Source organism: Piliocolobus tephrosceles, chromosome 2 (genome assembly GCF_002776525.5).
Source record: "Piliocolobus tephrosceles isolate RC106 chromosome 2, ASM277652v3, whole genome shotgun sequence".
Lineage (NCBI taxonomy): Eukaryota > Metazoa > Chordata > Mammalia > Primates > Cercopithecidae > Piliocolobus > Piliocolobus tephrosceles.
In genome coordinates this window covers 50,185,047-50,208,453 of record NC_045435.1, presented here as the reverse complement: position 1 = coordinate 50,208,453, position 23,407 = coordinate 50,185,047, and the positions used below count along the sequence as shown (strand labels likewise).

At 46.5% G+C, this 23,407-nt stretch overlaps 1 protein-coding gene across 2 annotated transcripts in view; it reads left to right on the top strand.

Moving 5' to 3' along the window:
• The window catches only part of SLC6A11 (solute carrier family 6 member 11), a 122,040-nt gene that overhangs the window by 6,922 nt on the left and 91,711 nt on the right, over positions 1-23,407 (top strand). For both annotated transcript variants that reach the window (XM_023218438.2, XM_023218439.2), the window contains 2 exons: positions 192-282; positions 21,509-21,641. In XM_023218438.2, the coding sequence (XP_023074206.2) occupies positions 192-282; positions 21,509-21,641 (224 nt within the window). The remainder of the gene's footprint in view (positions 1-191; positions 283-21,508; positions 21,642-23,407) is intronic.

Here is a 23,407-nt window from a genome sequence, read left to right as displayed (position 1 = left end):
CCTCCTGTTCTAATCAGTCCAAACCTCTTAACTGTTTGTAAAAGATTGATTTTTCCCAATGCCCTTTGACGCATGTTTACTTGGAGCGGCTACATGAAAATGCCTAGTTGCACATCAGCTCTGAATGTTTTTCAGGATTCAGCTTTCATGGAGGTTAATTTTCTTCTATTTCTTGTCTGTTTCCACTGTAGAGAATTGTGTGGAGTTCCAGAAACTGAATGTGAGCAACTACAGCCATGTGTCTCTGCAGAATGCCACCTCCCCCGTCATGGAGTTTTGGGAGTAAGTGGAGAAGAACTTGTCTCCCTTGGCCTGTGGGGGCTCTGTCCTGGTTCTGCTCACTTGGTCTTGCCCGTATTCCTGGAAAAAGCCTGATCCTTCTTCCAGCCTGGCACTTCCTGGCTTCTGTGAGCATTCGACAGCTTCGGAAGCAAGAGTGCACATCTTCAGAGGTTTCCCAAAGGGGCAGCTGAGAGAAATGTTTTCTTGTTCTTTGATAACATGTCAGCGTACATAGTTGCTTATTAGGGCAGGGAGTGCTTAGTGAAAGGATAGACAGTTTAAAAATTCATTTTGAGCAAAAGAAGAGATGCAGCCTATTTGCAATAAGCTAAGTCAAGAGTGTATTTAGCCTGAACAGCATAAATCTCTAGGGGGGATGGGTTAGCTTTCTTTCAGTAGCTGAATTGTCATATGGAAAGGAAGGAGATCAACTTTAATGGATAGAGATTATAAAGAAGGAGGTTTTAAATATGCATAGGGAAGAGCTTGGTCTTACAGCATCGCATTGTCTGGAAGTACTTCAGAAGGTTGTGAGCACCCGTCCCTGGAAGTTGACCAGTATAGGGTTGCCAATCATTGTTGCGGGTGTGTCTGAATCCACTGAAATTGTAAGTAGTTTTTGTGTGGAAGGGCATTTTCCCAGAAATTTGCCTAGTTTTATCAGAGTTCCAAAGGATCTGTGACCCTCACAGGTCTGCCGAGCGTGGTTGTGTACACTGCACACTGAACAACCCAAGGGGTCATAATTTACATTATGAAATATACATTCCAGAATTGTGTGGTGCCCGACCTGTATAACCATACGCAGTGGCCCTGACTTGCAAGTTTGTTATAAAGGTAGAAGGATCCCTTGCCCCAGATATTGGAGAGAAGTTTCCTGTATGGGTCAAAGGCTGGACTAAAGGCTTTCTGAAGCTTTGCAATCTAAAAAGGCCTGGCTTCATTGAAGAAGCCTCCATTACTCTGATGATGATTAATAGTAATGTATGTGTGTGTGGTGGGGCAGTGATTTATGAGTGATTTTTATTCTTTTCCCAGATACCATTCATCTCCTGCCCTCTCTAGAGGTCGTTATGCTGAATTTAGATTTACCTCTCTCATACACATCTTTATACTGGCATATATATATCCCAAATAGCACCTAGGTCTTTCTTGCATATTTTTCAAATTGTATGTTACTAGTATCCATTACTTACATTTTCTATAACAACTTTATTTCTTTTCTCAATATTGGTTCTTAGATGTATCCATATTGGCACATGTAGCTTTGGTTCTTTCATTTTTCTACCACAGTATTTCATTGTATGAATGGCCTATATTGTATTTATCCAGGTCCTCTGATGGGCATTTAGACTATTGCCCATTTCTCACTATTATTAACAACTGAGTAAAAATGTCTAGTCGGTTCTTCCTTGAGTGGAATTGCTGGGTTGTGGCATACCTGTGTTGTCAGTTTTATCATATAATGTAAAATTGCTTTTGAAAGAAATTAATCTAGGCCAGGCATGGAGGCTCATACCTGTAATCCCAGCACTTTGGGAGGCCTAGGTGGGCGGATCACCTGAGGTCAGGAGTTTGAGGCCAGCCTGGCCAACATGGTGAAACCCTGTCTTTACTAAAAATACAAAAATTAGCTGGGTGTGGTGGTTCATGCCTGTAATCCCATCTACTCAGGAGGTTGAGGCAGGAGAATTGCTTGAACATGGAAGGCGAAGGCTGCAGTGAGCTGAGATCACGCCACTGCACTCTAGCCTGGGCGACAGAGTGAGACTCTGTCTCAAAAAAAAAAAAAAAATTAATCTAATTTACACTCCAAACAAGAGTTTGTGAGAATTTCTATAGCTTCACATTTTGGACAGCACTTGGTCTGTTCAGTTTTTGTTTTGCCAGTGTAATGGGCATTAAATGATATCTTAATTCACATTTCTGTGATTACTTGTGAGGTTAAGCACCCTTTCATGTTTTGTTTTGTTGTCTGTTTTTTGCTATTTGATTTCTGTACCTGTGAACTTCAGGTTTATATTATTTTCTATTTGGATTGTTTGTCTTTTCTTACAGATAGAAATTATTGATACATTCTAGATATTATCTTTTCCCAGTGTGTGGCTTTTCTTTCTTATTTATGGTATACAGAAGTTTCCATTTTATTGAAGTCGAATTTGTCAATTTTTCTTCTGGGTTTGCACAGTTGGTGTCTTATTTAAGATATATTTCCCTACCCCAAAGTTGAAAAAATTTTCCGTATTTTCTTCTAAGAGTTTTACAGTTTTTTGGTTTTTTTCCCCCCACATTTAGGAGTATAATCCATCTGGAATTTTATGTTTTTAATGTTGTTTTAGGTAGAAATCCAGGTTTTAATGTATAAATAACCTATTTTCCCAGCAGGAGTTACTGATCATTCATTCTTTTCTGATTTGTAGTGCCATCTTCTACACATAATTTCCTTTAAGCGCAAGTCTGTGTTTGGGCTCTCTGTTCTGTTCCATTGGTCTCTTTGTATCTGTGCCCATACCACACCTATAGTTTTTTGTAAGCCTTGAGCCTGTAAGGCAAGTCTCTCACTTGTTCTTTTCCAAAATTGTTGTAGTCTTCTAAATGAATGTCAGAATCAGTTTGTTGAATTAAACAAGAACAGCAATTTAAAAAAATAACTCTGTGAGAGTTTTGATTAAAAGTCTATTGAACTCATGGGTTAATTTGAGAAAATTTGACATTTTTATGATCCAGCCTCTCTGTCTATGGACATGGTATAGCTAGTTCTCCATTTGTTTACATCTTTTAAAGTGCTTTATAGAGTAGTGCTACTTAAATGTGGTCTACAGAGTAGCAGTATTTTAATCACCTGGTTACCTACCCCAGGCCTACTCGTAGTCTCAAATCCATTAGATTTGTGCTTGAAGGGAGACTTCTGTGCTGGGTGGGCCTTTGTGGTCTTTCCCAATCTCATTGGGCTGAGGTTTCCTGGAAGAATGTCAGAGACTTGTATTGGACCTGCACATTTAGGGGTCTGCAGAACAGTTTCTGTGCTCCTTTAGAGAATTCACCCTGAAACTCCAGACTGGACAAGGTCTCTGTGTTAGTTACTGTTGTTTTTGCACCATTCATTTCCTTTGTAACATATATGGAAAACCTTAATTAAATCATTATTTGTATAATGTATTTGTTCCTTGTCTGTATTCCCCAATAGGCAGTCATGAAGCGGCACCTTGTCTGGTTTTACTCATCATTGCCAGGCTATGGAAGGCCCTCTGTGAGTATTTATAGACTAGATGGATGGATGAGGAAGGCAGACAGGCAGGCAATATGTCTTAGAAAATACTATATGAGAAGAGTCAAAGTGGGCTCTGGCAAGAACACATGCCTCTCACCCAACAGCATTGATTAATTCCAGGACCCCTTTGCAATATCCATATTATCGATTTATTTGGACACCAAGGTCAGTCAAGGGCAGTTTGTCTGCATCCTCATCAGTATGGACCATCCTGCCAGCTACTTGGTTACTCAAGATGAAAGTTCATGGGAAAATGAACCCATGGTTCTAGTTTCCTATTCAGATTGCATCTCTGTCTGTATCATCCATGCAGTGTTGAATCCTGTATCCTGAAAGTACTCAAATACTAGTGGGACACACACCCCTTCATACAATTATGCTTTTGTCAGACACCTCTAATTCTTCTTTACCCCTGAGCTGAGACTGGAATATAGCGATTGGGTGAGATGTTCATATCATCCTATGAAAAGCTTTTGAGCCACCTGAGTTTGAGAAGGGGTGAAAGCTATGTCCTTCAGTGAGAATATCCATTTGCCTTTGCTGAACCCAAATTCCCAAACTTATTTTCCTATGGACTAAATTAGAATCCCTTCCCTCTCTCTGACCCTGCCCCAGTGTACTCCACCCCCTGAATGCTCGCATTCTGCTAAGTGCAGTCTGGGAAACATTTTGCTAGGAATAAGTTCTTCCTTAAATTCAGCCAAAAGTTGATGTCTGGGGCTTTGATATAGCATACCTAATTCCTTTTCTGTATGACAGCACTCTTCAAGTATTGGATCAAGCTTCCTCAAAAACATTTCTTCATCTCTCTTTGTTGTTTCCTTGTGTGTCTGGTTTCATGGGATCCCGTTGTCCTTTTCATACTGCCTCCAACTCCAGGGACTTCAGTGAGGGCCACGTTGCTCAAAGTAGACTGCCTAGGCTCTCTGCTATTATAGTTCATTCATTTGACAAACATCTGAGCTCCCGGTACACATAAGAAAGACACGGTGTCTTATTTAGGGGAAGCAAAGATGGAAGATGAGGTTCTAGTCTCTGGAAGCAGAGGTGAGACAAACCCACAGATTACCTTAAAATCATTTACAGGGCACTACTTCTCTGCCTGCATCTGGCCATGGCTTTGTCTTGGCCATGGGCACCTGGCCTGCCCACCCCCCATCTTGAAGTGTCAATTCCCTTTTCAGATGTAATTAAATTTGCTGGCTTAGTCCACAAGAGAAGCTCGGGCCCTAGATCAGTCCTGGATTCTGACTCTTATGGGGGGTCCTACAGGGCCAGGGCTGCTTGTCTTCCTAATGTCAGGCTTCAAAATTAGGCCACCCTCGTTTCCCTTAGTAACCCATTATGCATCTGGCATCTGTGCATTTATCTAAATGTGTCTGCAGTTCTAAATTTTGAGCCTGTACCCTCTGGTGGGATTGAATGCTATTTAGTGCATAACCAATATTGTGGCATCAGATGGACATTGATTCATCTTCACTTCCCTTTCTCAAGCCTCCAAGTCCTGTTAGTCCAGGGTTTGGGGAGCAACTCCATTCTTGCTATGTATACAACCAAAATTGTTTTTGCGCGGCGTCCATTCAGCAAGCACGTGTTGAGCACATATTGTGTGCTGGGCCCAAATTAAGCTCTAAGGGTATTCAGTTCTATTTATTCAGAAGGATGAGGCCTTATTTTTCTGGTTTATCTTCACTGGAGGAGTTTTGTTTTTAGTGTTTATTTTTGAGTCACGTGGATGTTTTAATTGATTTTCTTTGGACATGAGATTTGGGATCAGAGGAACTAGAGTGAAGGTTGGTTCTTTCTGTGGGACTGGGGTGACTCCCTGCCTCTTTCCCAGGCCTGACTTCCCCTCTACACATTACTCTTCTCCACACTGGCCTTCTTTCTGTCCTTCTTTCTGTATATTCAGATATATGGGCCTTGTCCCAGAGTCAGTCTCTTGGCTTTTGCTTTTCCTTTTGCTAGAAGATTTCTCACCAGATCCTGTGTGTCTGGCTCCTTCTTACCATTGAGTCTTAATTCAAATGTCAATGTCATATGGGGAGCCCTCCTTGACCATGCGCATGGAATCTGCACCCCAGTCCCTCTCAACCCCATCACTCTTTCTTAATGCCCCGTCATTCTTTCTTAATAGTTCTTATATTATCTGAAATCCTTGTATATTTATTTGATTATTCTGTCTTTCTCTATCAGAATTTAAGTTCCATGCTGGCAAGGACGATATCTGTTTTGTTCATGATTGTCTTGCCAGCACATTCTAGGTGCTCAATAAATATTTGTTGAAATGAATGAATGGAAGAGTGAATGAATGAATGTTTCTTACCCCCTTGGAGCTCAGTGTCCACATCTGTAAATCAGAAATGATGATAACACCTACCTGAACACCCACCTGCAAGGCTGAGATGAAGATTGAATGAATGAGACTTCTCCTGTAGGAAGCCCAGCCCATCTTAAGCTCTTTGGAAAGGTTTTAATATGTAAGTAGATTTTTTGCAATTGGTTCTCCCATATGTGAAATGGGGTTAACTCTGTTCCTTGCCTTACCAACCTCTCCGGGCTGTTGTGAGGATTAAATGAGATAACACATTCTGAGAACTTTGATGGGTCATAAGTGGGGTGCCTGTGTTAGTTCTGGCTACTGGAGGCACAGGGTCCCTTCCAGCCCCATCTCTACAGGTACAGAGTCATGGTTGGGCCCAAGCTGCAAAGGCCTGTGCACAGTTGGTCTGTTTGCCTACAGTAGCCTTCCTGCCTCCTGATTCAGCATCAGAAGTGCCCTTCGGACCCTTTCCTAGGTCAGCACTGCATGCTGTGTAGCAACATCCTGTTCTGCTAGTTTGGATTACCTGGCCCCACCATACCGCCAACACATCACCCCATAGCTAAAGTGTAGATTTTAGCGGCAAGTTCTAGAGCCCAGTTTAAGCAGCTGCCCCTTCCACCTGTCAAGTGTGTGACCCTGATTAACCTGTAGAGCCTCTGTCTGCTCCTCTGAAAACGGGATGACATATGGTAAATGTACCCACCCCGCTGTCAAGAGCATGGAATGAGATGATGCTTACAAAACTCCTAGCATGTGGTAAGTGCTAATAAATAGTAGCTGTTTTTACACAGGAGACTTTATCCAGATCTCTGCAAGTCTATGTGGATTCTTTTTAAGATTCTTTAGAGAAGGCTCATCAAGCAAGGCCTTGTTTTCCCCTCACAGTAGGCATGGTAAGCTTTCTTAGTGCATTTTTTTCTTCACTTAATTGTTCTTTTGGCATTTTTCTAAGTACATACTGGGTGCTGGACATCTTATAAGTAGCCAGAAAGATGAGGAGGACACTGGCTCTCCCTGAAGAAGCACATAGCCCGGCAGGGGAAGCTGGGAAGTAGGAAAAAAAAAAAAGAGCTTTTGAATTACGAGGTAACAGATATATCTGTAGGAGGCTTGCAGAGCGAGGCTGGGGAAACCTGGATACCTGGACTTTGGGGAAGGCTACATGGAGTTGGTGATACTTTAGCTGGGTTTTGCAGGATGAATAGAAGTTCATGTGGTTGGCTATGAAGTGAGTAAGTGACATACCAGGTGGAGAGAATAAAAAAAGCAAGAGCACAGAGACCTGAAGTTGTGTGTTGCAGCTTATGGATTTTACCCACAATGCTACTGCATTTAGATCCTAGGGGCTAAGGGTAGACTTTACTGAAGAGCAGGCAGGGGCCAGAGCATCTCTGCACTTACAGGTCTTTATTGAGTACCTACTATATGTCAGGTCTCATTGCAGGTTCTGGAATGCAACATGAACAAAACAAAAACTCATCCTTATGGATCTGAGAGCACCAACAACCAAATAAGCAGAAAATATTGGATTAAGCTGAGATCAGTTTCCTGAAGAAAAAGTCAACAGGGTTAGGGGGCAGAAAGTGTCCGAGGGTCAGCGAGGGCTTCTCTGAGGAGGTGGCATGTTAGGGAACTGAGAGAAGTGAGGGAGCAAGCCGTGTGGAGGTCCCAGGAGCTACAGGACCGAGGGAGCAGCGGGGGTGGTGACCCCATAGTGGGAGGCTGTTTGGGGAATGGCAAGACAGTCAAAGAGCCTGGGGAAGAGCATGAAGGGCCTCTGTATACTTCTAAAGGGTTTGCAGTGATTCTGTGGGATGACTGCAAATGTTCTATTCCTAGAGTTGTGTAATCAGGCCTGAGGATAAAAGGCAGCCTCCCCAGGCTGCAGGTGGAGGCCATGGATGTGGTCCAGGTGCAGGAACCTAAGGCTCCTTCCTGCGAAGGTAGAAGCTGGGTGGTGGTGCCCTGCACTGTTGGGAAAGACAGGGTAGAAGCAGTCTTGCCATGCTTGTCCATAGAATACACTGAAGGGAGTAAGAGAACGGTCTCTCTGATGTATTAATTCCTCCACAGCCTCCCACTTGCTGTGAGGTCTTCTAACCTCATGCGTCCTCAGTGAACTTGTTCTGATGCAGGCAGATGGGCAGCTCTTAATCTGCCTGAACTCTCAAGGCCCCATTTTTTTTTTCTAAACAACAGCAACAGAAGCCAATTTAGCAATAACCTGCAGCACTGGGGCTGCACATAAGTTTTGTCCCCAAATCCTACTTCTGAAAGTTTATTCACAATATGACCTCACCAGTTACATAGAACCTGAGCATGTCCTCAGCAGCACTGCATATGATAGTTAAAAAGGACATGTAAAATGTTCTTAAATATGATACCAATTAGATAAATTATACAACTGCTAAAAAAAGAATTAGGGAGAAAATGTGTTGACACAGAGAAGCTAACAGTAAGTGAAAAAGGTGAGTTGTAAAATGTTGTATATGATATCGTATGTAATACATGTGTTATATATGCCTTTATAACCATAAACCATGTCTGGAAGTATACATAAGAAACTATTAACAGATTACCCAGGAGTGGGACTCGGGGGCAAGTGAGGTTATAGAGAGAGGCTTACTTTTTACTTTGTACTTTTTTGTATTATTTAAATTAGAAACAAAACTAGGAACATGATTTCATAATTTAAAAAAGAGGAGCCACAGGGTTAGTGAATAAGCTGTTATTTATCATAGTGAACCCTCCTGTTTGTGTAACAAATCCCATTTACAGTAATTTATAGGCAGACATTGTGAAGAAACTAGTAGTTCATTCTTTCTCCTATATGTGCCTATAGGACCACAGAGATATCTAGCCCTGGAAAGTAAAATGAAGCTTGCTTTCTGAATGCTTCATTGTTTACTGTTTCCTTCCAATGAATGGGAGATTTTAACACAATGGGGAGTTTGTAGGCAGACGTTGAGAAGAAGCTAATAGAAGCTTCCACCTTGTTAATCTTTACGTATTTCTTTGTTTAGTTACCGTTTGTCTTGATATTAGTTCATTTAATTTTTTAAATGAACTAATGCCTGTAATGCAGGCAGAAGAAAAAAAATTTCAATTTTACCATTAACTAAACATAATTTTGGAAACATTGAGGGATTTCCCAGAACCCAAAACCAGCTTCTTGGCTCCTAGTGACCCCAAGCAGCCCTGGTGCCCCAAACCCACCAACCAGCTGCCCCACAGATGGATCTCTTCTCTCAAGGAGAGGGCCGTTGTTACTCCTCCCCACCAGGGAGGCGCTGGGGATCCTTGGTTAGGGTTCGGGGGAACAGGAAGAGGTCCCACTGTGGACACATACCAGACTTGTGCTGAGTGGGGGCTTGGGCCACATGCAGTACTCTCAGGAGATTCACCAATTCACCAAAGCAAACCCAGATCAACACTTTGTTGCCGTAACAGGATGTTGTGACCTTCTTATTCTAATTGTTGAATATTTAACTGATGTTAAAAATGGTGATTATTGGCCGGGCGCAGTGGCTCACACCTGTAATCCCAGCACTTTGGGAGGCCGAGGCGGGCAGATCACGAGGTCAGGAGATCGAGACCATCCTGGCTAACATGGTGAAACCCCATCTCTACTAAAAATACAAAATATTAGCCAGGCGTGGTGGTAGTGGGCGTCTGTAGTCCCAGCTACTCAGGAGGCTGAGGCAGGAGAATGGCATGAACCCGGGAGGCGGAGCTTGCAGTGGGCTGAGATCGCGCCACTGCACTCCAGCCTGGGCAACAGAGCAAGACTCCATCTCAAAAAAAAAAAGGTGATTATTGTTGTGAGCAGTGAAAACACAATAGACATATAAATGGGATACGTTTGTATGTCAGATTAAATATAACCTATAAATATGTCTTCCCTAGCCCTTTTCCCTAAGAGAGAACTCTGTTCACAATTGAGTCTCCTCCTGCCTGTATTTCCCTATACTCTTGGTACCACTCCTCTTACTCTCCTTTTTGCCCTGTCTGTCAAAGCATACAAGTTCCCAGGTTCAGAAATTTAATTCTCCTCTTCTGTCAGTTCCCTTTCATAGAAGCAGGTTTTCCAGTGGACACTTGATTTCTTTAGTGCAAAAGTGATCTGTGTCCTTTTTTGTAGAAAATGTAGGAAGTAGGTTTAAGTAAAAGAAGAAAATACAGCATACAACAGGATTTGGGTTTCCAAGCTGCTGAAGTAGGGAGGGGCATGCCAAAGTCTGCAATTCCACTCCCTTGTCCCCAGCCAGACCCATCCTGGTGGCCATCCCTGAAGCAAGAGCCAGGACCCCTATCTGCCAGGCACCAGGAAGCACTTCTCCACTGCCAATTAAGTTCTTTTTTTTTTTTTTTTTTTGAGACAGAGTTTCGCTCTTGTCGCCCAGCCTGGAGTGCAATGGTGCGATCTCAGCTCACTGTAACCTCTGCCTCCTGGGTTCAACCAATTCTCCCACCTCAACCTCCCACGTAGCTGGGGTTACAGGCACTTGCCACCACACCTAGCTATGTTTGTATTTTTAGTAGAGATGGGGTTTCACCATGTTGGCCAGGCTGGTCTCAAACTCCTGACCTCAGATAATCCACCCACCTTGGCCTCCCAAAGTGCTGGGATTACAGGCATGAGGCACCAAGCCTGGCCCACTGCCAATTAAGTGTAAGGGGTGGAGGCCTGAGGGAGAACCCAAGGTCTATTTGCCTTAAACCATCAATGCCAGGGATGGCCTCTTGCCCAGAACACCTCCCCAGAAAGACCAATTAATGCTTCTAGTGATGACACCATCCGAATACTATACTGAAAGCCCTTCAGTCGAGGATCCAGGTTCTGCTTGTGTGCACGGTTGTTGAAACGCTATTTAAAAGTACTGTGCTGTGGTGTGGTGTGGGGACCTAGAGACCTGGGCTTTGGCACCAGAAAGCAAGAATTTGAATCCTGCTGCTTCCACTTGTTGCTTAAATCTCTCTGCAATTCACTGTCTTTGTCTGCAAAATGGGAATAATTGTTGTTATAGCACTACTAGTAGTAATTGGGCTTAATAAATACTGAATAGCTGTGGTCACCTGTTATTATTAGTTCTTGATCATTACAGTAAACATATTTGTGTATAAAATTAGCCAGATGGATATTTGTATTTTTCACACTAGATGTCTTACAGTATAGAACAGAAAGCAGCAACTTACTGAACTGCAAGAGTTTTGTATGAGGTTCTTTTTACATCCTGATGGGTGCAGTAGAGAAAAGGAAGTCACATTTGGTTACTAAGCACCTACTGTATACCCTGGCCCTGCACAGGGCCCTCTAAGCACATGACCTCATTTAACCCATCCACCCGTTATAAATGATGTGATATCAGTATCTGAGTTCTCGTCTCACACGGGGGATTCTGAGGACGTGAGATACTAAGTGACCTGACCAAAATGCCTCTCATGGTGGGCCAGAGCCCGAGTTGGTCTGAAACCCAGCCACCTGCATCTCTCCACCATTCCAGGCTTCTTCCTGTGTGTGAAATATGGTCAGCTGCCCGCTTTATCCCAGGTGCAGAGTTGGACTGCTGTGTGCCGCCTCTCTGCAGCCCCGTGGACTCAGGCTCTGGAAAGAAGTGGGTTTTTTTTGCTTTTTTTTGTTTTTTGTTTTTCAGCAGATGGGGAATATATTTGATAGGAAAAGGGAGGAAGGGACGAAGGAAGAAACTCATGAGGAATGGCTTCACAGAAGCCTTCAGCATCCAGCAGCAACAATGTAAGCCCTGTGGGTTGGGTATTTCCTGGGTTTCAGAGGGTTTCTTTAGGAAGTGGCTTTAGAGTCAGGACCCGTCCTGACTCTAACCTGCTGTGGTGATGAGTTGTCAACTGATGCTGGCCTCTAGTGTGTGACATGTGGCCCTCCAGCCAGCGGCACAAGGCACTGATGAGTGAATGATTTAATTCAGGGTCAGGAGCAGAATAACTCGACTAGGTTGTTTTTAATAAAACAATGAGAAAGTATATAAAACTCTCCAGGGTCACACATGCACACCCAAACACACACATCCCTTGCTTGTGCTTTGCACTCTTCTCACTAAGGGGCAGATGGAAGACATGCAGGATGGGGGAGAAGCACCAGAGCTGGGGCAGCGTGACCTTTTCATTTAGGAATTGGGACCCTGAGCAGGTAATGCCGAAGCTCAAGTTTCCTCCTCTGTAGAATGGGTGTAAACAGACAGCACTTAAAAGTGCAGTTGGCATGAAGTGAGCTGTGGACAGTATGACATTGCTGGTCAGCGGTAACTCCTCGCAATCCAGTCCCCTTCCACAGACCTCCCATCCTCACTTTCATTTTACAGCTGAGGTGGATAAAGTGACATTCCAAAAACAGGTGACCACCTGTGGCCTCCCAGTGGGATGCACCCAGACTGGGACCTGACATCCACTCCCCGCTCTGACCTCCTTGTGCAGGGCTGCTCCTGATGCTCTCATGCCTATCCTGGCCACCACCCATCCAGGGCACACAGTGGCTTCTTGCAATCCTTAATGCAGACCACTTCGGAGGGGCCAGGGCACAGGTGGGCCAGCTTTATCTGAGCTTCTGGCTGTTCCTGAATGCAGATTTGCTTCCCCTTGGGCATGTGTGGGGAACCTGTGGGGCAGCCGTGACGTCGGCGGCATTTTTGAGCTGCTTGAGTCCTGGGAGGAGGAATAAGGGGCAGGAATCTGTGGACCCAGACCCCAGCCTTGGGGTGGGGGAGGCCCTTCCTGCCACGTGGGATCCACGTTCTGCAAGTGAGAATGGCTGCGTTATAACCCGTGGTGGATTCCTCACAGCTGCAGCAGCTCCTCCGTCTCTCACCTTCCCCTTATGCACTCTGCCTCCTGACCTTCAGGACTTCTGTTCACTTCTCCCTGTGAGGCCTAAGTTTTGAGGCATTTCCCTGGGTTCCTGCTCCTCTGGAAAGTCCCCACTTCTAGATTCACTCTCTTCCCTGCACTCCCTCCTGCTGCCCTCAGTCTCACCCTCCAGCCACAGAGGGGCAGCACAGGCATTAAACTTGGGATCAAGGGACAGGTTCAAGACCAGGCTCTGCTACCTACCGGTTTTGTGATCTTGGACAAGGTAACTATTTCTGTGGAGCTGAGTTTCCTCTGAACAATGGGTGTGCAAGATAACACGAAAGCGCCTGACATGCCTTCCCAAGTGTGTGTTCTCCAGGATGTTAGGAGGTATTGCTTTGGAAAAGCAGAAACAGGGATGGGAGAGGGGAGCCCTTCCTTGTTAACGTTTTAGAAAATTTATTGTAGCTTACATGCCATAAAATGCACTCCTCTTAAGTGTACAGTTTTGAGTAAATTTACCAAGTGTGAAGCCCTCACCACAATACAAGTTTAGAATGTTTCTATCCCCCGAGTAAGAGCTGTCTGCCTATTCACCATTAATCTCCATTCCCACTTCCAAGCAACACTCAGCTATTTTTTTTTATCTCTGTGAATTTGCCTTCTTCAGACATTGCATTTAAATGGAACCATAAAACTTAAGGTCTTTCGTGATTGGTTTGTTTCGTGTAGCATAACACTTTCAAGGTTTATCTATGTTGTAGCATGAATCGGTACTTCATTCCTTTTTGTAGCTATATAAAATACTGTTGCATGGATAGACCATATTTTGTGTATCCACTCATCAGTTGATGAACATTTGGGTTGCTTCTACCTTGGGCTATTATGAAAAATGCTGCCATGAACATTTGTGTACAAATTTTTGTTTGAACATATGTTTATTCTCTTGGGCTTATATCCAGAAGTGAAATTGCTGGGTTTTGTGTTTAACTTTTTAAGAAAGTGCCAAACTGCTTTCCAAAGTGGCTGAACTATTTTGCATTCCCACCAGTAATATATCAGGGTTCCATTTCTCCACATCTTCATCAACATTTGTTGTTGTCTGACTTTTTGATTATAGCTATCCTAGTAGGTGTGAAGTGGTATTTCTTGTGGTTTTAATTTCCATTTCAATGAGGAACACTTCTCAGTAAATTTGAGAAACATTGAGTTAGATAAAGCTATACAAATGTTGTTTCAGGACTTCTCAGAGCCTTTAATATTCTACTAAGCAATGAACATCTCTAAGGAACTCTAGTGTGCAGTATTTTCTCAAATGAGAGCCCAGCGTGACCTGGGAACTCAGGACATTGGAGGATTAGTGTTCTTTGGGAAGCATTAGCCTAGGACAGGGGTCAGCAAACTACTGGCCAAATCCCAGCTGCTGCCTGTTTTTGTAAATAAAGTTTTATTGGAAGAAAGCCACACCCATTCATTTACAAATGACCTGTGGTTGCTTTCACCCTGCAGGGATAGAGAATAGTTGGGACAGAGACTGTGTGCCTTGCCCTTTACAGAAAAAGCTTGCTGAGCTCTGGCCTAGAAGTCCCTGGTACACAGTGAGGTGCTCATTTGCTTAGCATGAATGGCCGAAGGGGCTGGTCCTGAGGTTGGGGTGGGGACCAAGGAAGCGCTTGTGAGGCTTAGTGTTATTTGAGCTGGTGCTTGAAGGATGGTTAGAATATAGATAGCTGGGGAGAACTGGGAAGGATGTTCCCAGCTGAGGGAATCACAGGAGTGAATGCTGCAATGTGAGGAAGTGCAGGATGTTTGGGGACTGATGGAGTCTGGTGTGTGGACAAAGAGTAGGATTTTGCAGGGACAGAGGGAATTGGAGAGGTAGCTCCAGACCCCTTAGGCATATGTCAGTCCCTGATTGTACTCCCTGGCTCCCCAGGGTCCTGGCTCCACTGACACCCATAATCACACAATTCCCCATCTTTGCCAAGACAGGGCAGTGATTCTGAGCTCTGCCTCTGACATTGAACCGATATGGCTTCAAAATCTGTCCCCACTTTCTGGGCATGTCACCTGCCTGAGCCACACTTTCCTTATCTGTAGAGTGGGAATAATAGCTGTCCTCACCTGAGAAGATGCAGAGAAGGTCAGATCAGATTTTACAAACGGCATGGTGAGCAGGTGCGAAATGCAAGCGGTAACTATCCTTGTTGATACCTTTATACCCCTAGACAGTAAGTTCCCTAAGGTGGAACAGCCTGCTTATTCATCACTGTAGCGTGGACTGAATGAGTGTGTGATGCAGAGGCCTGAAATTCCTGCAGAGGTGGCATGGCTGAGTCCCTGGCTTGGTTTAGGGGCCCCTGCTGTGGACTCTGTCAGAGTCCCCCGTAAATGTGGAGAGTGCAGGGGACTGTACTTCTTTCTTCCTGGAGAAGTAAGAGCAGACTCCCCAAGGCAGCGGCCAGCTCCCTGGCGGGGGCCAGGAAAGCACATTTGTTTTGGTGATGGGCCTTTTTTGGTTTGTGTGTTTGTTGCTTTGGGAGACCAGCAGGGCTATTTATAGCTCAGCCCCTCAGCGCCAGCTTTTAGGGCGGTCTCCAGGGCCCTGGCAGCACTTTCCTCGGTGGCAGGTTAAAGAAAGGTGATCTGTTTGCCGGCTCTGTGCGCGACATGAAGATGAGGCCACCCCAGGCTGGGCTGGGAGCTGTTCCCACGTGGCCCTCCTGGGCGCCAGGCTGGAGGGAGTTCTGCTCCAGCTCTGCTCTCTGGGCAAACCAGCCCTTGTGCTGAGAGCCGGAAGCTTCAGGTGGGAGGCTGTTTCCTTCTCTCCAGACTCAGCAGCTGTGTGTATGTGAGCTGCCCGGAGGGAACAGACATGGGATTCCAGCCACTGTCCTTGGACCATCAGGCACAGGAGAAGGCCTGAGTGAGAGACACCCTCTCAATCTTGGGCTCACTTTCTGGTGTAGCAGTGGGGAGTGTTGGCATCAGAAGAACTTGGTTTCAACTCTCAATCTGGGGCAGGGTGTGGTTGGCTCACACTTGTAATCCCAGTACTTTGGGAAACCAGGATAGGTGGATCACTTGAGGTCAGGAGTTCAAGACAAGCCTGGCCAATATGGTGAAATCCTGTCTTTATTAAAAATACAAAAATTAGCCAGGCATGGTGGCAGGCACCTGTAGTCCTAGCTGCTCAGGAGGCTGAGGCAGGAGAATCACTTCAATCCGGGTGGTGGACGTTGCAGCAAGCCAAGATTGCACCACTGTACTCCAGCCTGGGCTACAGAGTGAGACTCTGTCTCAAAAAAAAAAAAAAAAAAAAAAAGTCTCAATTTGGGCAAGTTGCTTCACCTCCCTGAGCTTCCTCATCCGTGAAATGGATATAATCATGCCCCGGCAGTGGTGTTGCCCTGAGGACTGAATGAAGCGAGATGAGGGAGGGTGTCAGGTGGTGCTGAGCACAGTACTCACCACTGCCATCTCCTCCCAGTTCCGCTCCTTCCTCCAAGTCTCTTCATAAGGAAGGATGTAGTTTGCTTTTGAGCCACCCTCTTAGTTTCCCCCACTCCTTCCCTCTTGTTGAGTAGAAAGGACATCTCCATGGCTGGCTGGCCTAACACCTCCACCTATGGATTCTGTCCCTTCCACCGTCGTAAGGGCCTTCACTTCTTCTCCTCCTCTCTTATCCCCTGTTCCCTCCTGTTTCTGAAATTTCTCCCTCCTTCCATATCTTTCTGGTGAACTAGCCCAGTTACACCAACCTGAAAGCAAAACAAATGTGGATCAAACAACCCTTGTACCCTGTGGCCCCTTTAGCTGCTGCCACCTCTCCGTAACTCATCGGAGCCAAACTTCCTGAAGAAGCCACGTGGCTCAGGGTCTCACCTCTCATCTGCCCCCAACCCAGTCCACTCTAAGATCAAACAGTGGCTCTCCGGGCCTCCCCACTCCTGGTCCCAAGTCCCACAAGCATTGCCCTCTCACCAGGCTGGCCTGCAGCATTTGCAGGTTGGCTACTTGCCTGCTAGAGATGCCCCTTCCTCTGCCTTGAGGATACCCTCTCCTTGGGTTGCTCCCCTGACTTTCTGCCCACTCCTTCCCTGCTTCTTCAAGGGCTACTCCCTTCCTTTTGCTGCCTTAAGATGTTGGGGTTCTAGTGGCTTGGTTGTAGGCCCCATCTTCCCCCTTCTCCAGGTCTCCCGGGATACTCTGAAGGCTGAGGGCTCAGGTATGAATTCCCTGTCTGCATGTCATTTCTGGGTGGCATTCAGAGACCCAGTAGCCTCTGGGCATTGCAGCAACCTGAGTGTCTTGCCAACAGCTCCACATCATCTTATCTAAAAGAATGATTGGCCATCATTTCTTCCTCTGTTCCAAGCACCACTTCACTCCTGCTCAGCCTAAAGACCCACCCTACCCATCCAAGGAGCTGTGGCGTGAACCTGGTGTCAGCCTAGTCCTGGCTCTTTCCTGCCGCTGGCTGCCCCAGGCAGTCACCTTGTTCCTCTGCTGCTCTCCAGCCACCCATTCCTCTCTAGGACTATTCCCTTCCCTATTGCTTGCTCAAACGGAGACAAACTCCTCTGCCCCACCCTGACCATTCATTCTTCCCATGGCAGCCACAGTGTTCTAAAAGCACATCTGATGGGGTCTCACCACTGTTGAACACTTCCCTAGGCTTCTGTCACCCACAGGAAGAAGCCCCAGCCCCTCAGCAAGGCTCACAGTCTAGCCCCTACTCCCCATGTGGCTGCCTCCTCACCCTACTTCTCACCCAACCCAAGCTGCACTCACCTAGCCCACTGTGCCCTTCTTTGGCCTTGTGGTGTTCTTCCCAGCCTCCTGGCTTTTGCCCTTCGGGGCCTTTCTCCTGCATATGCCCCCTCTTCTTTGCTAACTTTCCTCCTACCCTTCAGGACCTCCAAACCCCCGCTCTGATACTGATCCCCACAAGAGTCTCCTGCTGTGCCTGGGAGCTTCTCCCGCCTTTCTCTGTGCCCACCCTCTCCATGTGCTGCTGTTTCCTTATCTGCTTTCTCCACTAGACCACGGGCTCTTTAAAGACCCCCAGGCTTAGCTCCATGTCTGGCACACTGATGATGCTTTCGTAAGTATTGTTTAAATAATTACTGAATGTGTGAATGCTCCGTACACTCCTCTCTCCTAGTACACAAAGACATGTAAGACAGCTTTGGGGTGTGCATTTAATGTAGCTTTAATTTGTTAAGAAAGGAAAGTGGTGGGTGATGTTAGGGTTATGGAGGAATCAAGGCTGAAAGTATAGGCTCTGGAGCCAACATCCCGGGGCTCAAATCCAAGCTCTGTTTCTTGCTGAGGATGTGAGATTGGGCAAGTTACCTCGCCTCTCTACACCTCAGGTTCGCTGTCTTTGAAATGGTGATGATAATTGTGCTCATCTCAAGGACTGTGGGGAGGGTTAGATGCATTCATGCTTGAAAAGCCATTGAAGGTAGGTATCATTATTCCCATTTTACAGATGAGGAAGCTGAGACTCAGAGAGGTGATGCCGCTTCCCCGAGGTGGAGCAGCTGGTAAGGAGCAGGGCTGGGATTTGAGCAGCTTCTGGGTGGAAAGCTCCAGATATACTACTCTACTATGGCCTGAAAAGGGTGCTTCGTGAAGAATCTGCTTTAGGGCCTGGCACATAGTAGGTACACACTAAATATTACTCATGTAAATGGATCCCTCTGCAGAGACCCATCTAGGCTTCAGCATTTCCCGCTCCCTTAACAGTGTCGGAGGAAGTCTGTCTCTGGGTCCTTTTTGGCCAGAGTGTTGGCAGCAAGCTCTTCCTTATTCAGACCTTTCTTCTGTCCCAGCATTTCATGGGGGAGGGTCATTAAGAAAGCTTTTTCCCAGGAAGAGCTGTGCCTTCTCCAAGTCTCCGGAGTTGAGTGCCCCAGCCCCCATCCTCTCAAAGGCTACCCTTGTGGGTTTCAAAACAACCCCACTGCCCTACAGGCTGAGAAACTGGCCCTTGAGCCCCCTTTCCTTTAGAAACCAAAGGTCCATTCCTAGTTAAAGTCAGCGTTGATAAAACCTGAGGAAAATAGTTTGAGGATGTTTTCAAACAGTGTCTGGTAAAACAAAAGAGCAATTCATCCTCCGTAGCTTTTAGTAATCTGCTTCCCATTCTGGGAATTAGATTGTTCAATTAAGCGAGAGGGTGCTGGAGCAGGCTGCGTGACTCAAAAGTTTGCAGCATCCACATTGTGGAAGAGAGGGGATCTGAGCCAGCTTGTGCCTGGTGGGCCTGCCCCGCTTTCTCCCTCTGTCCCCACACGGGTTCCAGTTTTCAGGTCCCAGGTTCAGAAAACAACTGCTTCAACAAGAAGGCACGTGTGTGTGTGCGTGTGTGTGTGTGTGTACATGCATGTGTGCATGTGCATACACGTGCATACACCCCGGCTCAGTAGGGACCTCATGTGTTCCTCCAGTGACAAGCTCAGCATCTGGAGTGGGCTGGTGCAGAGTACACCTGGGCTGTTTCTGTCCGCAGCAGCCCCGATTCCTTCCAGCTCTGGGTTGTCCCTTGTAGTTCACCAGCTGATGGGCATTGGGGATGCTTTGGGTGGCCATGTGTAAGGCAAGGTAAGCCCACACAGCTCTTAATCTGGGCAAAGGAGAGCCCGTAGGTACCCTGAAATTCCTGCAGCATTTTGGGAGCCAGTGTGTTTCTCTGGGGAGAAAGCCCATCCCTTTGGTAACTTCTCAAGGGATCCATGACTTCCTTCCTCAAACCCCTCTCCTCCTCCCTCCAAAAAAATTAAGTTTAAAAATGATTCGGGTGGCATTTGGAGATCACTCCTTCATTACCAAGAAACTCTACTTCTGTGGTGCTCAAGCCTTACTGTGTATGAGAACTCCTAGGGGAAATCACAAAGTGCAGCTCCCTGGGAGCCACTTTGCAAAGGTTGGGACCCAGTAGGTCTGGTGGGGGTGCAGAACGGTTTGTATTTCTGGCAAACCTTTGGGATCAGGGATCATGCCCAGGGATCATGCTCGGGGACATGCTACTCTGTTATACTCATAGATTCTCTTAAAGGCCTCATTTAATAAGGCCGGTAGTTTTAAAATGAATTAAAGCCAGAGACTGCTAAGACATAAGAAGCAAATAAAATAACAATTGTTATTATAATTAAATGACTGCCTCCTTTCCTTCATAAATAACTGGGACCTTTTTTTGGTCCACCTTATTCTAGTAGAGGGCAAGGGCCGTATGATGCTTATCTTTTTTATCCTAGGGTTTGACATAGTGCCTGGCACCTAGTAGGTGCTCAGTAAATATGTATTGTATTTCAGTGGATGTTCCCACTTCTCCTGGCTAAGGGTATGAAAGCTGATTTCCTTTTGAGTAAATCTATGACTGCACACAGTCTGATTTTGTTTGGGGGCCTGCCTGATTTCTCTGGCGGGGCTGGGGCTGGAGGGAGCCTGTAGACCAGTGCTAATTGGTGTCATTGAGTAATTAATGCAGAATCAGGCCCTGAGCGGATTCCCAGGGAGACAGACACTGAGGGTGGCTTTCATGCTTGGTGGGATGGGAGCTCCTTTCTCAAAGGACGTTCCCAGAGTGCCGAGGCGACTGGCATGGTCTGATGGGGGTTGGTTTGGCAGGCGGAATGGGATTCGTAGAGCAAGCTTAGAGAGGGGGTTTGTGTTGGTGCCATAGTTCTGCACAATATGGAGCGTGGCGAGTTTGACTTTAAAGGAACACAAACCCCAGGCATGGGCTCTGAGAGCCAGGCCTGTGTCAACTCTGAAGAATTGATGGGTTCTGAGGGAAGTGAGCCTGGTGGCATTAGCTTAGCTCACCCAGAGTCCTCCCTGTCCTGTGGCCTGGGCCCTCTGGGAAGCCTTTATACTTTGACATGATAGTCAAGGCTCCCCCTGGTACCACCTCTGCTTGCTTACCTTTCCTGCTGTTTCCTTCTGATCCCTGCACTTCAGCTTGCTGTTCCCAAAGCACACCATCCTCTACTTTTGGTCATGCCGTTCCTTCCACCTAAAACCATCTCCACTTCCTTCTTCTTCTGACCAAATTCCACTTACCTTTCACAATTTGGCTCACATATCACTTCTTTCAGGAAGCTCTCCCTGACCCGCTTTAGCAGTCAGGATATGTTGGGTTATGCTGCAGTAACAAATGTCCCCAAAGAGCTCAGCAGCTTCAAGCAACAAAGTTATTTCCTGTTCAGACTATGTCTCTGACACAGTAGCAGATGGTCACTCAGGAAATCAGGCTTTTCAAGGCTCTGTCTTGACACATGCTTCTGTAATGACAGCAGAGTTAGGGAGAAGAGACGATGGAGAACTATACCCCCAGTCTCTGGAAGCTTCTATCTGAAATGGTATGTGTTTTATTGTTGGTCAAACAATGGTCAAAGCAAGTCCTATGGCCCCCCTCAAGTTTGGCAGGGCAGGACGTAGGGGCTCCCTTCAGGGAGGAATATAGGGTGTTTATGGCTGGCAATATGATCTCCTGGGAACCCCAAGGTAGGCTGGAAGCATCCTCCATTGGAGCCCTTTCCATGCTGTTCTTGTACTACATTTGCAGACTTGCCTGTCTTTTCCCCCAGAGCGTGAATCCGTGATCCAAGGTCCAGAGGGCTGCGTCTTGTTCCTCTTGGAGGCCCCATGTCCTCCCCAGAGGAGGCATTTGGCCCATGGTGGACGTGGGTGAATGAGCACATGGGCCAATCCCTGCTCCTCTGCAGCACTAGCTTTGCTGAAGATGGGCCAGCCCCAGCCCCAGCCCCAGTGACTCTCCACCCTACCTTCTGCAGGCGCCGGGTCTTGGCCATCTCCGATGGGATCGAGCACATCGGGAACCTTCGCTGGGAGCTGGCCTTGTGTCTCCTGGCAGCCTGGACCATCTGTTACTTCTGTATCTGGAAGGGGACCAAGTCTACAGGAAAGGTAAGAGGTTGATCTTCAAGCAGCTAATCGTGGCAGGGGAAGGCACGAGCTCACAGATGACCCAGAGAATAATGGGGAGTTCATGTGGCGGAGGCCAGCACTTAAGTTGGGAGGCGGGAGGAACACTGGACCAGAGTGAGCTCTACCCACCCTCAGCACTTGTTGGCCGCCCACCTTAGGACAGTTCAATTTTACCTTCTGAGCCTCAGTTTGCGCATCTATGAAATAATAAAGCCTTGCCTTGTCTGTCTTATTGAGTTGATAGTTATACAAGGTAAGGGGGTTAAAGTGCTTTGAAAATTGGGAAATGCTGAACTACTACAAGGATTCTTTGGTAAGGAAGACAGGGGTTCTAGGTGTGCATGAGGGCAGGTGATGCTGGCTGCCTCCACTGACAGACCCCAAGATCTCAGGGGTGTATTTCTCCCTCACCTGGAGTCTGGAGGAAAGAGCAACTGCTTCATCTTGCAGCCTTGCTGTGTCACCTGCACCATGCAGTCTCCTGGGTTGCTGCCTCACCAGGGAAGAGAAACTGGAGGAGGCTAGCTTTTAACTGCCATGGTCTGGGAGTTACACGTGGCTCTTCCACTCATAGGCTGTTGGCCAGAACCTGAGACATGGTGTCACCTACCTGAGACACAGTGTCACCTACTTCACAGGGGCTGGGAAACAGAGGGGACCATGGGGACATTTGGGGAGTGAGAATGCTGTGCACTGCAAGGATCAGTACAGAGGTTAGAAACTTGCTGCCGAGTCCAACTCACTTCTGTGTTTACTTTAAAAAGGCGGGGAGGGGAAGAATTCGTTGACAACATTTAAAAATCAGGATATTTCATGTGGAAAAAAGAAATCTGATTCTGGCATCCCTTGGAAAGTAAGATTTGGCAACCCTGGACTTGCCTGCCCACACAGCGGCATGTGTTTGAACTGAGCAGCTGCCACCTCCTTCCAGGGAGCTCTGGTTGGCCACAGTCCCCACCATTCCCTATCGCCCCCAATCCTATGGCTGAGTGTCAATGCCAATGGCTTCCTCATTTTGCTATTCATTTTTTTCTTACAAAAAAGGGGGAAATGAAGCATCTCTTATGCCTGGGTTGCACTGACCACATCCCTCCTTGCCTGCCTCCTTCCCATAGGCCGTTACTCATAAACTCTAAGTTCTTGGCTGGGGCTGCTGCTGGAGATAAAACCTCCAGGGAAACAGGAACTTAACAATTCTGGGCCCTTTTCCAAAAGATGTTCCCCTCAGCTCCCACAGTGGTGGGTAGGATGAAGAAGAAACTGCTAGAACCTTTGAGGTGGGCGGTTCTGCAGGAAGGAAGCCAAGGTGCTCCGTGCTACGGGCTATCTGGAAGCTGAGGGTGCACTTAAAACAGTCACACAGATGCAGAGGGACCGCAGAAAGTAGAGCAGAGATTCTCATGTCCCTGCAGCCAAGGTGATTTTGCTTATATTTGCTTTTTGTAGTTTGGATCATGAAGAAAATAGGATTTTTCTTTTTCCAACTATAAAACTGTGTCATTATTGATCTACTTCTTCAGACTCCACACACAGTCTCCCATTGTCTTCCTTGCTGCCTCTTCCAGGAAAAAAAGCTGGGGGGTATAAGAGCAAGGATTCAAACCCCAGGTCTGTCACTCTCTAGTCATGACCTTGGGCATGTTGCTCAACTTCTCTGAGCCTCAGTTTCATCTTCTGTAAGATGTGATTGATAAGTGAACCTACCACCACATGGGGTGGTTGTGAGGATGAAATGCGAGGAGAGT